Source organism: Chelonoidis abingdonii, chromosome 19, assembly GCF_003597395.2.
Source record: "Chelonoidis abingdonii isolate Lonesome George chromosome 19, CheloAbing_2.0, whole genome shotgun sequence".
Taxonomy (NCBI): Eukaryota; Metazoa; Chordata; order Testudines; family Testudinidae; genus Chelonoidis; species Chelonoidis abingdonii.
In genome coordinates, this window is record NC_133787.1 from 5,391,534 (window position 1) to 5,407,768 (window position 16,235).

The window sequence follows — 16,235 nt, forward strand, 5'->3', positions numbered from 1 at the left end:
ATCTCCAAAAGCTTTTAATAGACTGGGATTTTACATCTCTAGGGTTGTAGCAGTCTTAGACATTTAGCACACCTTTTAGATTTAACCTAACATTTTGTAGATAAACATGATCTTGTTGGGGTGACTTGTATGATGTCGTAGACTAAAGTTACAGCTGTGTGTCAAAAATAGTTCCTAAGAAAGTATTGGAGTGGTGTCTGTCAGGTATTGCTAAGAAGAACTGGATAAATGTATATGACTGTTTTATAATCTGCATTTCTTTATTCAGATTGACCCGCTTGCTGGGATGGCATCTCTTAGTTTAGGTGGTTCAGCTGTTCCACATACCCAGAGTATGCAAGGCTTCCCTCCAAACTTGGGTTCTGCTTTCAGTACACCTCAGTCACCAGCAAAAGCATTTCCTCCCCTTTCCACCCAAAATCAGACAACTGCTTTCAGTGGCATTGGAGGACTCTCTTCACAACTTCCAGGTACTACTTGTTTGCATATCGAGGTAACAGAACTGTTCAAGTACTGCTACAGTTGCCTTGGTCAGAGGTATTGGGCAAGAACAGCAGTATGCTTATATTTGCTAGGATTTAATTAAAATTACATAACCTTTGCTCCCACTTCCACACCAAAGTGCTCAGTGCAGCATAACAAATCAATATAATGTACTTGAATAAAAGGAGGGATCCGTGTGTGGTTTTAAAAAAAATAAATAAATTGTGGTATGCAGTTCTGACCTCCTTGGAATGTGTTTTGCCCTTTTAAGACTATCTGAAGTATATTAAAGTGCTGCATTTGAATAAAAGGATGAAATTTTGTTTAGGAAGTATCTGAGCCTTTTGACAGACTTCAGTGGACCACTGGTGGTAGTGTAATATGGACTAAAGTTGTATATGAAATTGGATAACATGGGGATAGTTATTACATGACCTAGCTGGACACGTTTGTGGGAGTGATAAGCATTTTTTCTTACTACATGCAAGTAGCTGAGTACAAATGAGATGACTGATACCTTGTTTGGCTCCAGTAGGTGGTCTTACTACGGGTAGCCTAACTGGTATAGGGACTGGGGCCCTTGGCCTCCCTGCAGTGAACAACGATCCATTTGTGCAAAGGAAACTGAGTACATCTGGACTGAACCAGCCTACATTCCAGCAGAGTAAGATGAAACCTTGTAAGTGGTAGTGTTGTCTGTGACTGAAGTGTGACTGTGGTCTGCAGTTAACCTGCATTTCCTCCAGGGCAGGCTTGTGGCCAGTAGATGGCAGATCCCAGAAACGTGGCTCTGGTTTTCACTCTGCAGCATGAAACAGGCTACTTTAAAACTGCTAGCAGTAGAAGCTTGCTGAGTAGCCCTAAAGGAGTAGAAAGAAGCAGTTTTGTAGTAAAGTAAAGAGCTCAATGAAATGTTATAAATCCGCATGAACAGTGTTGCTCTGCTGCTTTGTTCTGCTGTATGTGAACAAAATATGCCCAGTTTTTTATAAGGGGTTTTATATATGTATGTGTGTGAGATTAGTGTTACAAAAATGAAATTATGTAGAGAACTAATTAAACCAGAGGTGCTTTGAGGGGGGTATTACCAATCAGAGGATTTAATAAAGGGAGGAGGTGGTGAATTAGGGTGCTAAAACTGGGAAGAAAAACTAATTCAGGCTAGTTCGTTTCTGAGAGTGGAATATTTGGTCTCCCCAGTCCAGCCAAGAGTCTCTGTCTAACTGGCACAGCTGTATCTCTTGACTGTGCATACAGTCAGATTTCACACTGTGTGCTTTGGTGACTAAGGTGCAATCTGATATTAAACCTTTCAAACATCATTATGTCAGTAAGTCCACCATCTGGCAGCTTGTCCATAAAACTGAATGTGTGAAAAGCTAAACTAATAGGTCCCCAGTGAACATACAGCTGGAGGTTGATATGACCCTCTTTCTGCTGTTTGGGCTGAGCATTCAGTGACTTGGCTTGAAGTGCACTGGTTGATCTGAAAGTGCTTGTGTGAAAGACTGTCTGCATGTTAGTGTTGTGTAGCATGCTCTTTTTATGTTCATTTGCACATTGGGTTAGGCCTCTATAATTTTTAGAGGTGAAATATATTCTAGGAGCACTAGCTTAACATGCAGTTTGTTTCAAGTTGATCACTGTTGGTGAAACACAAATCTTACTAAGTTAACAGACCTGTGGTTTTAAATAAAATAACTTGTGCTCATTAAATGAACAACAACTACTTAAAAGCATTTCAGCCCCGTGAAGAGTATTATGGAGGTTCTGCATATGTTTGAACAGATATCTGAAAATGAATTGAAAAGAACAAGAAGAAAAATTCATTTGCTAATGAATTAACTCAAATGTTACTTTGTCCGTTTTCCCAACAGCTGACTTATCTCAGGTGTGGCCAGAGGCAAATCAGCACTTTACTAAAGAAATAGATGATGAGGCAAACAGCTACTTTCAGCGCATTTATAATCATCCACCACACCCCACCATGTCTGTAGATGAGGTGAGTTTTCTTCTGCAATGATCACATCACTTGTCTAGAGACTTGTTTTATGGTTGAAAGTAATTCTCCTTAATGTCTTTAAATATTGAGGCAATAGCAACATTGCTTTTTGTTTGGTTGCAGTTTGAGGAAGTAAATTGAGTGCACAAATTTTCAAGAACCTCTCTGTTGTACACTGGATAAAAACACACAGTTGCACTTGTGCATTAAATGCAGTTTTAAGTTCTAGCTGCTGAAAATGTTAAATTGGATGGACCTAGTCATGTGAAATCCAAGCACAAGTATTCAACATTGGTGCCAAAGCTTAAAGGGACACCGTCAACTCAAATCATATTTTTATCTGAAAATAATTAACATATGGAATTAACACCTAAAATTACTATAAATGACAAGTGAAAACTGCTCATCAGTTTTTAGTGTATACCCCTGACAGTACTGTGTGGTGGTTTGTTTACTTTTCCTGTCACTAGTCAGTTTCACCTTTCTTGAGTGTCTCCCACAACAGGGAGAAGAAAACACTTATCAATTTTTTTTTTGAGACAAATATCAGGGAGACTCAGTGGCAAGTATAATCCTGAGGCCAAGTTCAATTTGCTTGTTGAAATAGAGTATTTCAAGTTAACGATGTCCCTTTAAATATATCGCACACTTACGGATTATTGAAAAGCACTGTTTAATCTCTACTTCCTGTATTTCGGAATCAAATTTAGGAGCAGTACAAAGAAAAGCCTCCATTTGAAGACCATTGCAAATAAATCTGACAATTTATAAATATAAACATGGCCTTTAATATCTGATAAAGGAAAAAATGAAATTATGAGCAATACTCTAGCAGGTCTAATCTACAAATATTCTTAGGAACCTTCCCCCCCAAACAATTACTTCATAGTCCAAATACTGTTAAAAAACAAAAACAAAAACAAAAAAAAAACTGATGCTGAATTTCCAATACTTCGTGTATATTAAAGAGGGAAAAAATTAGAATGAAAGCACTTACTCTTCTAAAATAACATTCAAGGGATTGTCTTTAACTCAGAAGCAAGCATGTTGGAAGTATGATCTGACACACTAGAATGTCTGTCTGTCTGAGGATTTGAAGAAAATTGATGAACTGTCCATTTGACCTGAGTAAAATAGGATTTTGCTTATTTATTCCTTTTGCCTAGGCCATATGTTTGACAAAAAACTGCCTTTTTAAAAGCAGTTTACATGCATATGAGACTACTATCTAGGACAGTCTGACATTTTATTTGCACAGATGCACATTTGGCTTGTAAAGTACTTGCACACTCGCACCTTACTGTGTGCTTGAAACACTCCTGTTGTGAAGCCTTGAATGTTACTTTCATAACTATTTAGAGATTCCTGAGGAAGATTTAAAACTATTATTCCAATTAAAGTGACTTCTTGGGATTCCATGTTTTGATAAAACTCCATTAGTTTTATAGCTAAAGATCTGTATAACTGCCAGTCCTACAAACTCAACCTTAAAATGAAATTCAAATGAGAGGGGTGTGAGACTTGTGTATTATCCCTATGATTCTGCAGTCAGAATTTACTCTGAACCAAATAAAATCTAGCTTTCTCATTTCTGTTAGCTATACTGTGCTAACAAGAGGTTGGTCTTAAAATAAAATAAGACCTAAAGCAGACATCAGCTGGGATATGTAGAGATCTGAGTGAGAGGTAGCGGTTTTTTTAAACATGGTCCCTTTTCTGACCATAATTGCACTTTTTGGTGCTTTAAAACTTAGTACTTTTGGGCTGACACTAAGTACATAAACTTAGCCCAATTTGAATATGTACAGCTGAGATGAAGCCACATGACATGTAAATGTAGCAGTGCTATCTGATTGACAGACTACTCAAAAGCTTTTGCAAAAACGATACCTGAACAATTGTAAGAAAGCTACAGTACAAGCAGATGAGGTTTCTAGCATCCACAAAATCTGCAGAACAGCTACACTAAAAGCTAGTTGTCCAGCCATCTCTTGACAAGACTTTAAATAATAAGTTTTGAGTGTTTTTGAGTTTTACATATAGATCCCCGCCTCAAGTTCTGCACTGGGAATTGGGTTTTCCCAGTGCAATTTACATTAGTGACTAGTTGCAGGTGCTCTTGAACCCACTGGTGTGAAAGGGCTGAGATAAAATAAGTCTCTTGGTAACAGTTTCTATTTCTTTGCAGGTGTTAGAAATGCTACAGAGGTTTAAGGACTCCAACATTAAGCGGGAACGAGAAGTGTTTAACTGTATGCTGAGGAACTTGTTTGAGGAGTACCGTTTTTTCCCCCAATACCCAGACAAAGAGCTGCACATAACAGCCTGCCTCTTTGGTGGGATAATAGAGAAAGGACTGGTTACTTACATGGCATTGGGCCTGGCCCTGCGCTATGTTCTTGAAGCCTTGCGAAAGCCTTTTGCATCCAAAATGTACTATTTTGGTATTGCTGCACTAGATAGGTTTAAAAATAGGTGAGTGATTTTTGTAATCTTTCAAAAAAAAGTGCATGGGATATCTTCTTAAACTTTTGTGTCTGGTCTAATCATAAGCTTAGTAGTAGCAATACAGGATTAATGGTATGTCATAATACTTACACATCTCACAACTTGAACATAATTCACCAATTCCAAGCTCACACATAAAACCCACCTAAGATGATCAGTTTTTGTGTTAAATATAGTCAACATGAGTTGAAACTACATTCAAACCTCTCTCTAAAATTCAACTGACGATATTTTATGAAATCTAATTCAGTCAAGTGTTAAGGCTTGACTTAATGGTATATCAGCATTTTAGAGACTAAATGGGTGAAGCTCGATCCCCTGGTTAAGAAGTAACTTAAGTTACTCTTGAATGATAAGGATGCACATAGAGAATTCTTAAATGTGAGATTGGTCAAACACTAAGTGCTGCTATAGAACACAAATTTTGGTCCCTCACAAAAGTGTTAAATCCTCTCGGATGAGCCGTGTTGTGGAATGTTCTACTTAACTGGCTATCTGTAGGGTTATAAGAAATACCCCTGTAGTAATACAAAGAAAATCTCCAAACTTTACTATCTGCATACGTCTCAGCTAGCAGATGCTTAATTTTTCCTCTTTTCACAAAATGCCTATGAAACATTGCCAGTGAGACCACTTCCTCAGACACTTGGAGACTTTCCCAGGTATTTGAGGCATGGAATATAGGCTGTTTGCAAATGGGGAAACTGTCCGGAAAGTCTGGCTCTCTAAGTGTCACTGGAGACCCTAGGGAAAAGTCTTCCTCCTTATATTTAAGAAGACTTCCTTAATTGAGGTGCCAATTTAGCACCTTTAAATGTATGCTCTGAAAACATGATTCTGCCCAAGATGCTTCTGCCCTTATTCCTCAATATCATCTTTATCACCTTATCCAGCCTTGGAATATTTCAGGCTACATTTTAAGAGACAAACAGCTGTTTATTTTATATAGCTGGATGTCTTGTTACAGCTATTAACATTCTATAGCCTAGCAGAATAGAATCGCACTATTAAGACTGACATACCCAATACTTTAGCAGCCTCTATTACTTCTCTCTTGGTAAAATGCACATACCATTATACATGGGATTTTAAAACTTAGTTTTCATCCATTTTAGTAGTGCTCTATCTTGCATTCTCAAATACACAGAATAAAACCACTGTACATACAGGGAGAGGCTTCATTGTCAGCTATAGTAGTTCTAAACATTAAACTAGAGGTATAATCAAGCTGCCTTTGCTGCAGATGCACAATTTAGCATCTAGTGAGGTTGTTGCCTTGCTAAATAGTAAACTGTCTAGATGTTAAATATTTGGGAATAGATGGGTTAGTAGGACTTAATAGCAGTGGAATGCAAGGGTAACTGCTCTCAAATTATTTTGCAACAAATCCTCTTACAAAAATCACTTGTGTAGCACAACTGGAAAGTTTAGAAGCAACTTTGATGTGTTAAGAGAGCAGCATAGCCAGTAACCAGTTTATATTGCGCTGTGGTATGTTCTTGATCAGGGCTCATGCTTTCTCTCTGACTAATGGATAGTTTTACTGTTGACAGATTGAAGGACTATCCCCAGTATTGTCAGCACTTGGCTTCTATTAGTCACTTTATACAGTTCCCTCATCACCTACAGGAGGTGAGTGTTTAAAAATGATAGAACGAATTCATTAATTTGATAAACAATTGAGTTGATTTCTATTTGCATTAAAAATGGCCTTTAACGTTCATAAGTTTTGTATGACAGTACAAGTCCATAAAAACAAAATAGAAACAATTTTTAATGTTTTTGTGTGAGCAAATTATAGACTTGAATGCATTTTCCTTGGGTTTGGGGGAATGGCAGTAGGGGGTAGGGACCAGTGCCTTCCATTTTTCTGTAAGTTTATTTGGCTTGCTGTTTTGAAATAAGTGCCTAACCTCTGTAGCCATATGGCCGTTCAGGGCATATTGCCACTTAAAAAGTGCTGTCATGTATTAATGTCTAAGATCTAATCCTTGCCAAGAATCTTCTCTGGGTTTATATTCCTGTCTCCCTCAGAATTTTGGGCTTCCCTATTGAATAAATGCCTCTCTTCTGTGGCTAATAATCAAATTATGTATTCAGACCTGCTAAAAGTAATCCAAACGAGGGACAGAAGAACTAGGTTCCTGAAGGTCTGATCAAAATGATGGGAATGTACTGTAGTTCAAACAGTAAAAGCAATGTTGGTTATGGGTTTGTCTCAATGATCCTTCTGTTTGGGTGGGGGCAGGCATATACAGAAGGTTATCCTAAGGCCACACTCTTGAATGTTTAGTTGCAGCTCGGTAAAAATAAAGGTCTGCCATCACATCAAGTAGACAATACCTTTACTCCTCAAATAAAGCAAAATCTCATAGCTGTCTCAACTATTAGATTATTGGTTTAAGTGATACATCTGGCATCTGTATACTTTTTGACTCCTGCATTGTAAATATCTAGGTCCATGGATCTCAAAACACTTGTATTGGTGACCCCTTTCACACAGCAAGCCTCTGAGTGTGACCCACTTATAAATTAATAACACTTTAAAAATATTTAACACTATGATAAATGCTGGAGGCAAAGTGGGATTTGGGGTGGAGGCTGACAGCATGTGACCCCCCCCACATAATAACCTTGTGACCCCTTGAGGGTTTGCGACCCCCAGTTTGAGAACCACTGATCTAGGCAAATGCACCACTGTAGAATTACTTCTGTGGGTGCAGAAACTTAAGACAGATTATTGGAACTGACTTTCCTTGATCACTGCATAGTTCAAGCTTCCTCTATCTTTCTTCCCCAAAGACTTCAGTGACAGTATACTTTCTTGTCCACTCTGCATAGCAGGTCTTTCAGTGTTCACACATTGCCCTTACATTTTTCTCACTCCGCAGGCCAGCAGTGTGGGGAATGCTGTCTGTCTGTGGACTTGGAAGGGAGTCAAGCCTTGTGGCACTAAGCAGTAGCCCCTCTAGCTTGGGGATAGCATTCATGCCTTTGAAGGCCATACCATCCAGTCCTTCTTTACCATTACATAAACAGGGACTGAAAAGAGGCTTCTCTGGTAGAACTTCTCTGAACAGGGAGTTCAAGTTTTGCAAGTGAATTTACAAATGTCATACATCATACAGAGTGATTTAATTCTGGTTCTGGAATTACCCAGGAACTTTCCTACAAAATTTCCAGACTGCAACTTTCTGTAAAGTTCAATGTGATGAATTAGAGTTGGGAGAACTCTAGTATGAAGATGCTGTTTCATTGCTACCTGTGTGAATTTCAGTATGTCTCTTGTCTGCCTTACTCTAGTACATTGAATATGGACAGCAGTCCAGAGATCCTCCTGTGAAGATGCAGGGTTCAATCACCACTCCTGGAAGTATTGCACTTGCCCAGGCTCAGGCCCAGGCCCAGGTTCCAGCAAAAGCTCCTCTGGCTGGCCAAGTCAGCACTATAGTAACCACCTCCACCACCACTACCACTGTAGCAAAAACCATTACAATCACCCGTCCGACTGGAGTCAGCTTCAAAAAGGATGTGCCGGTAAGTTACTGTATTGCTTCATGAGACTTTTATTGGGAGATCAACAGAATTATGGAAACAGCTGCCTCTCAATGAGTACCTAGGGGTTAACCAGTCATGAGAAGTTTTTTATATTTTAGGTTGTCAAGTTGTGATCCTGTTTGGATTCATATTTTTGTAGCTTAAAGCATTTAGTGTCTTACAAGCCTTTTTTGACTGGTAGTAAGTAACCTTGTTCTTCACAGGCCAGCCTTTTGTCAATGAATCTTTAGCTATTTTTGCTTTTTCCCTAGAAAATATTAAGGGAGTAACATGGTTTTCATGTTGCAGTATGCCTTTTTTAAAAGGGAACTATAGACCTAATGAATGGGGATTGGGTTGAATATTCACACTTCATAAACACCGCTTTTTCCACTCTTTAGGTCAAAGTGCTAACTTTACTATTAAACTGACCAAAAGTCCTCCTTGACCTTTTGGCTCAGTACTGTCCCTCTTTGCAATATGTTTTTCTTATTTGTCATTATCTTTCTACAGCCTTCCATTAATACTACCAACATCGATACCTTGCTTGTGGCAACAGATCAAACAGAGAGAATTGTGGAGCCCCCAGAAAATGTTCAGGAAAAAATTGCTTTCATATTCAATAATCTGTCTCAATCAAACATGACACAGAAGGCAAGTGTGGCAGAATATTACCTTGTTTCATTGTATTTCCCATTTCTAGCAGGAATTAATCTGTTCCAATGTCATGGATGAAGGTGAACAGAAATTCTTGCAAAAACAAACTTTATAGATCTTAATCTAACTACAACTATATTTTTTAAAAATATTAACTAATTTCCTTTCATCTCAGTCTGAGTTCGTAGACCTTCTACTGTGGGACTAGAAGATGTGTATTCCTACAGCACTGCATTGAATAATTCCCTCCTTCCCCCCCTTTTTAGGGAGATCTACTTGAAATCTCATAGCTTAAAATTTTTGGTCTTCTCAAAAAATAGTTTTGGGTGCTACATCTGATACGGGGTAGGTGTCACAGCAACACACTTTATTTAAGAAAAAAAATTGATGGCAAGTTCAGTGACAACTCTAGTACTTGAAATCTAGTCCATTTAAAAAAGTTAATAATAGTTTCAAGTGTACCCTCGTAAAAGATATTCTTTGCATGCTATTTTCAACAATTCTCCCAAAGATTAAGAGTACCAAGATGAAATAGTAATGACCATGCTAGTGTTGCTATATTTCACATCAAAGAAATGTTAACCAGTGATCTTTGAATAGTTAACTGCTCTTGTTCAATGATGCTGCTTCATTCTCTTCACAAAGCAACATCCTTCTTTCTAAACTAGAACTGTGTATTGTAACATTCTATTCCCCTCTGGCTTCAGGGGAACACTTCCTCGTAGGTAGCTGCTATAATAAAGAGGTTTTGTACTAGTAATATCGCTGTTTGGACAATACTTTGATGGCTGTTTTTGATGTGATCTAGACAAGTATTCACACTGCAGGAAGTGCAACCACAACTAGTGTCTGTTTGACTATACAATCCTTAGCTCTGATTATCAGAGATTAAGCTGCTGTCCTCTTCCACGAGAGTCTCTAGGTTAGAGTGTAGATACACAAAAGCAGTAGAAACCAGCTCCGGGGCTGCCACCTATGGTCTCTGTTCTGTGAACAGACACACTCAATGTCTAGGGCTGTCCTTCAGTAATTATACTAAATTAAACTCTTTCTTTAATGATCTGTAATGCAGTAATTATCTATCTGGCATTTCACAAAAGATGGGGTAACTGCACTCAAGTGCTTGAAACAGATTTTAAGCTGATTCATTGGCTAAAGTAATCCTTGAATGACCAAAATGATTCGGGAACCACTCAGTCAAAACAAACACTAAAATATTTAGTAAAATTTATCCATACTGGTCAAGTCACTTTCCCCCCAGTCTGCTTTTTTATCCTAATTTCTGTGACTTTGTTTTGTGGTGGAGCCAGGTTGAGGAGCTGAAGGAAACTGTGAAAGAGGAGTTCATGCCTTGGGTTTCACAGTATCTTGTGATGAAGAGAGTTAGTATTGAGCCAAATTTTCACAGCCTATATTCAAATTTCCTTGACACTCTTAAGAATCCAGAGTTTAACAAGATGGTTCTGAATGAAACCTACAGAAATATCAAGGTGAGTAGTATGTTGCTTTTCTTCTGATGTCTAACTGCAGTTTTCAGTAGTACAGACACTGCAACACTATCCAAATATAGTGTGAAACTTCTAAATTATCCCTAGTTTACCAAGTAGACAAACAGTTTTTTTCATAATTTGGGTAGGAAAAGTGCCTTGAGTATTCTAATTGGCCTTTAGATGGTCCTTTCTAAACGTTGAGTAGGTTTGGTATCTACCTGTGCTGCTGTTTTGGCTGAGCACTGTCTCCTGGAAGGCTTGGTTGGCGGGGACAGGAGTTCATTATGAAGCTGTTTTGTCATGGGGGAAGGATGTTTTCCTTGGCAGACTGCATGCCTCAATAAGACGGAGACCTTACCATGGTGGTGTTCTTTCTATTGACTCTCTCTCTGTTGGCTGTTAACATTTAGAGTAATGTAAAGAGACACTGATAGGGACATAATCAACTTAAAAACTGCACTTGCATCTGGAGGATTATACCAGGGCTTTGGAGCGGAGCCTGGAGCTGGGAGCAAAGCAGCTCCAGAGCAGTAGAACTGCAGGTTTTTGCCTGGAGCTGGAGCTGAGCCAGGGCACAGCTCCAAAGTCCCGCTGAAAACTTATGTGAAAGATTAGAGGGGAAAATGTTTGCATTTGACAGCACTTGTATAGGTAACTTCTGTGTGTGGGAGAGTGGGTGTTTTTTATTTCAAACAGTAGCACAGGAAAGATTATTATCCATTTGAAAGGAAAATGGGGCTATAAAACCAACAGCTTGGGAGACTCCAGGGCAGGTGTAGTGTGTTCAACTGCTGTTTACTTGTTTTTCTATTAACATTGAAACAGTTAACTAGTCAACATACACAAATCCAGCAAAACCTGAAAAATGCTTTTCTGAAACATTTGTATTAAATCTTTATATTAAACCATTCAGAATTACATATAAAATAGGAACAGTGTCCAGATGGTCATGATTTTAAAATCATAACTTTATAGAAAGGGGAGCAATCCCTTAATTTTATTAGTTCATTTAGAGTAAGTTTTTGTTTTTGTTTTTGTTTGTTTTTGACAGGACTACTAAATACCAAAAAATATGGTTCAGCAGACTGGGGGTAACTGAGCTTATGTCAGGAAATAGGATATATCTATGAACATCTTTTTTTTTTTTTTTTTTGGCTGCTAGTTATCTATTATGTTAGTTACAAACCTGTTTAGTATAACAACACTTTAGGTTTTGAATCTGATGACTAAGACTTCAGTGTGTAAACTGGCTTGATATCGGCGTGTTGCCACTTTTTCTTTATCAGTGACTTGTCAATTTTCAACTACTTCTTAAAAGTAACATTCTTGCGGTTGGGATACACTTTAAATACTTGCGCTTGCAAACTGCAGTGAATGGTCAGATGAAATACTGTATCCATTATTTGTACCAAGAATCAAAATTGCAGATAGAGCCTGCTTGAACGTATATCCAAGAAAATGCTGACTAGTTAATAGATATCTTACAGATGTCATTCGTTGTAATAAATTGAAGAAATGAAACTATCCTGTTAGAACTGACTCACTATGTAGGATTTGTGAAACAAAACACTCTGGTGCCAGAGTCTCTTTAAATAAGACTTGCAGTGACATGATGAATCTAGCAAGCTTCTAATAAAACTTATGAATTTGCGGGGTTTGGGGAATACCATGGGTGTGTATGGTGCCCTACAAAACCGTAGGGGTGTTGGTCCTTGATCCTACAGTTTACACCATTTGAAGGACTTGTTGAAATGGCAAGAGTTCTGGCTGGTTTAAAGGTGTGATTAGAAATCAACTCACTTCTTTCAGTGAAAAGGTTGTGTGGATGCTCTTGTTTTTAAATCCGGCTTATTTTTGATTAAGCTTAAGTTGATTGGTATATGTTGAAGCTAAACTTAAACAAGATAGTCTTAAACAGAAGCTAGTATCCACAAAGGGTTTTGCAGTGGTTTAACTGTACCCTTATAAATTGGTGTAGACAACCCCCTGAATTAAATGGGCAAAGCCACACAGATACACAGTATGCTGACATACTGCTGGATAAACTTAATCTCAAGGCAATCATGTTTTTAAAAATGTCTTCTGCAGAGTATTTCATTGTTAATCCACAAGTCACGTGCCTTAATTTTAAGGATTTACATGAATGATAATGGCCATTTTTCTCAGAATTCTCAAGTGGAAAAGATTGTATGAAAGGTGTGAAGGCAGTAGGAAAATACTGAAGGAACCCTTAGAAAGGCAGCCTGAGGAAAGCATAGTTTGTGTACTGCTTTGGCAGTAGAAGTATGAGGGAGAACAAAAGAATGACCATACTGGGTCAGACCAAAGATCCATGTAGCCCAGTATCCTTTCTTCTGACAGTGGACAGTGCCAGGTGCTTCAGAGGGAATGAACAGAACAGGTAACGAAGTGATCTGTTCCCCTGTCTCCCATTCCCAGCTTCTGGCAGACAGGCTAGGGACACTATCCTTGACCATCCTGGCTAATAGCCATTGATGGACCTATCCTCCATGAACTTATGTAGTTCCTTTTTGAATCCTGTTAGTCTTGGCCTTCACAACATCCTCTGGCAAAGAGTTCTGCAGATTGACTGACTGTGTGGTGTCTGAAGAAATACTTCCTTTTGTTTTAAACCTGCTGTCTATTAATTTCATTGGGTGACCTCTAGTTAGAACAAAAAAAAATGAATAGAATAAAAATGAAAGTGGAAGTGCAGGCAGAGGAAGGTTAAATGCAGCCCAATTTTAACATAAGGAATTTTGTAGAAATGGCATGGGGAAAATGAAAAACAGGAGTGAATCACCAGTATATGTCAATTAGCACTATTTTTAAACCTGTGGATGGGATTTCTCTCCACTATAGGTTACGCTGTAGTGCAAAATAATTCCTTGGTACTCTTCTGAGCACAACTGACCTTGTACCATTTGGTTGATGCTACTATAAGCTGAGGAACAGAACTACATGTTTTAAAAGGTCTTCAGAGACCAGAACTGACTTGAACTATTTGGGAAGCTAACTACTTATGCTTCACTGCTGATGGTTTACATGGCATTATCTGGGAGGTATGCAGTGTTTTTTTTTGTAGCTGTTTGGTCCCAGGATATGAGACACAAAGTAGGTGAAGTAATACCCTTTTTCTTGGATAGACTTCTGTTGGTGAGAGAGCTTTTGAGGGCTTACACAGGGCTTTTTCACAGCTGGGAAATGTGCTCAGTGGCACAGCTAAATATGAAGTGAAACAAATTGTTAATCATAAGCTAAGGCACATTTCCAGGAACCATTGAAGGTGATGTTATCAGGCCACTTCACCTTCAGTGGTCCCTGGAATGTGCGTTAGCGACTTATGCTAAACAATCCTTTCCACCTTGTATTTAGTGGTGACACCTAAGGGTTGGTCTACACTAGGCAGCTTAACTCAGCCTAACTGCATTGCATTGACCTAGATGTCAGTGTCTTCACTTAAACTTGTCTCTTCCAACAGAAGTGCCCCTGTACACTGATTTAGTAACACCACTCCCTGAGTGGCATAGAGTCACGGTTGATGTAATTAGGTCAACAGTGTCAGTGTAGATACTGTGTTGCTTATGTCAAGGTGTTGTTGGCCTCCAGGAGCTGTCCCACAATGCCCCGCGCTGACACAACAGCTAGAAATCTCTCTTATCTAGTGAGAGGGAGTGTGGGTGAGATGATAGATATTTTTATTAGGCCAACTTCTGTTGGAGACACACAAGCTTTGAGCTTACAGAAAGCTCTTCAGGCCTGGGAAGAGTACTCGGGCCATGTGTACGCTACAAAATTACGTTGACCTAGCTTATGTCAGCATAGAGACATTACAGTTAAACCACTTGTATGCACACTTGGCTCCTTGTGAGGACACATACCACTGACTGTAATGTCTCTGCTAATATAAGTTAGGTCAACATAATTTTGTAGCGTAGACATGGCCCGAGTCCTCTTCTCAGGCCTGAAGAGCTTTCTGTAAGCTCGAAGCTTGTGTGTCTCCAACAGAAGTTGACCTAACAAAAATATCTATCACCTCACCCACACTCCCTCTCACTAGATAGGAGGGATTTCTAGCTGTCATGTGGAATTCTGGATAGCTTATTTTCAAGAGGCATAGGTGTGGCAGTCCTGGCATGGAGTTGTACTTTTCTGGATTTTGGCAGTTTACGTTTTAAGGCTCCTTGGAAGGAGGAGAACTTATTGTAGTTCTCCTTACAGGCTATTTGGGACTATTCCTAGAAACTTGACAAACCATAGTTTCAGTGTACTGAAGTCAAAGGACTGTCTCCTTCATGGTTAAAGTGCAGCTAAATACTTCAGTGTTCTAGAATTCAAGACTTTTTCTAAAGTCCGTGTGTATTAAATGCTTAACTTTACTTTGGGTGTTTCTCATAGTTTTTTGTCAAACTTGTTCTTTTTAATCATCCGTTAGGTGCTACTGACATCAGATAAAGCTGCAGCAAACTTCTCTGACCGTTCCCTTCTGAAGAACCTTGGCCACTGGCTGGGAATGATCACGTTGGCTAAAAATAAACCCATCTTGCACACGGTGAGCTCACATTTAATCTGTCCCCAAAAACCTGTTAAGCTTGTGACAGTTTTGAAGTAAAAAAAAGTCAGCTGAACTTTAGCCTGAAACCTCTTACCTTTTGTACAATAAGCTTGCTGAAATATTAAAACGTTCAGATTTTAGTACCTTATTTATCAATGGTTCCAGACTCCATACTTTTGCGAGATTTAAGTAACTTTGTCCCCATAAATACACATTAGGTACCTTTTTTAAATGTTTACTGTCTTGTGTGCAAAGTAATTACTTCCCAGAAAAAGTAGCAGCTCCATAAAATTCTAAGGCTGTCTTGATTCAGCAAATGTCAATGCTATAATGAAACTGTAGCCCAACAAGAAGTAGGAGTGTGTATCTTGCACCACACCCAAGTTTAATTGACATTTTTGTGTTTTAGGATTTGGATGTGAAATCGTTACTTCTGGAGGCTTACGTTAAGGGGCAACAGGAGTTGCTTTATGTAGTACCATTTGTTGCCAAAGTCTTAGAATCCAGTGTCAGGAGTGTGGTAAGTGAACTCAAACCTGCTGACTGAGACATAACTATTGAAGTGGCTCTCCAAACTAACTAACTAGCAAATATTGTAATGTAACAAATGTAAACTAACTGGGTATTTTTTAAACTATTCATTCAAAACTAAATATATTATGTCAGGTGATTGGAAAGGAAATGGATGGAAACAAGCTGTGTAAAGAGATTGTGACCTGAGAAAAAGGGAAGAGAGATCTTGTAGATGTTTCACTTTTTATTCTGGAAGAATGGCTTGGTTGGAATAAGCTTTGTTCCTCAGTTTGCCCTCAAATGGGAAAGTCCCAGAGCCCGGTTTTCTTCTAAACCTCATTAGCTTTGTGTCCCTTTCTCCTTCCTGGATCAGCTTTTGTCTCCCCAGTTCTACTTCTGCAATGGCACTGTTTGATCTAGCAAACGAAAACTACAGTGAACTGGCTCCTTCTAATGTTTCAGTTTGGAATTAACTTTGCATTATATTTTC

At 38.7% G+C, this 16,235-nt stretch overlaps 1 protein-coding gene and 1 non-coding gene across 11 annotated transcripts in view; both read left to right on the plus strand.

Moving 5' to 3' along the window:
* CNOT1 (CCR4-NOT transcription complex subunit 1) overlaps positions 1–16,235 on the plus strand; it is a 90,140-nt gene that overhangs the window by 39,723 nt on the left and 34,182 nt on the right. For 4 of the 10 annotated variants that reach the window (XM_032785205.2, XM_032785185.2, XM_032785232.2 and 1 more), the window contains 10 exons: positions 269–470; positions 1,016–1,162; positions 2,361–2,485; positions 4,674–4,960; positions 6,547–6,625; positions 8,297–8,530; positions 9,044–9,184; positions 10,498–10,677; positions 15,113–15,229; positions 15,642–15,752. In XM_032785205.2, the coding sequence (XP_032641096.1) occupies positions 269–470; positions 1,016–1,162; positions 2,361–2,485; positions 4,674–4,960; positions 6,547–6,625; positions 8,297–8,530; positions 9,044–9,184; positions 10,498–10,677; positions 15,113–15,229; positions 15,642–15,752 (1,623 nt within the window). The remainder of the gene's footprint in view (positions 1–268; positions 471–1,015; positions 1,163–2,360; positions 2,486–4,673; positions 4,961–6,546; positions 6,626–8,296; positions 8,531–9,043; positions 9,185–10,497; positions 10,678–15,112; positions 15,230–15,641; positions 15,753–16,235) is intronic. The other 6 variants (XM_075073669.1, XM_032785195.2, XM_032785190.2 and 3 more) reach the window with 3 other exon arrangements.
* On the plus strand, positions 13,496–13,634 carry LOC116827611 (small nucleolar RNA SNORA46). Its single transcript, XR_004374360.1, has one exon. It is a non-coding gene; the product is annotated as a small nucleolar RNA SNORA46 (small nucleolar RNA).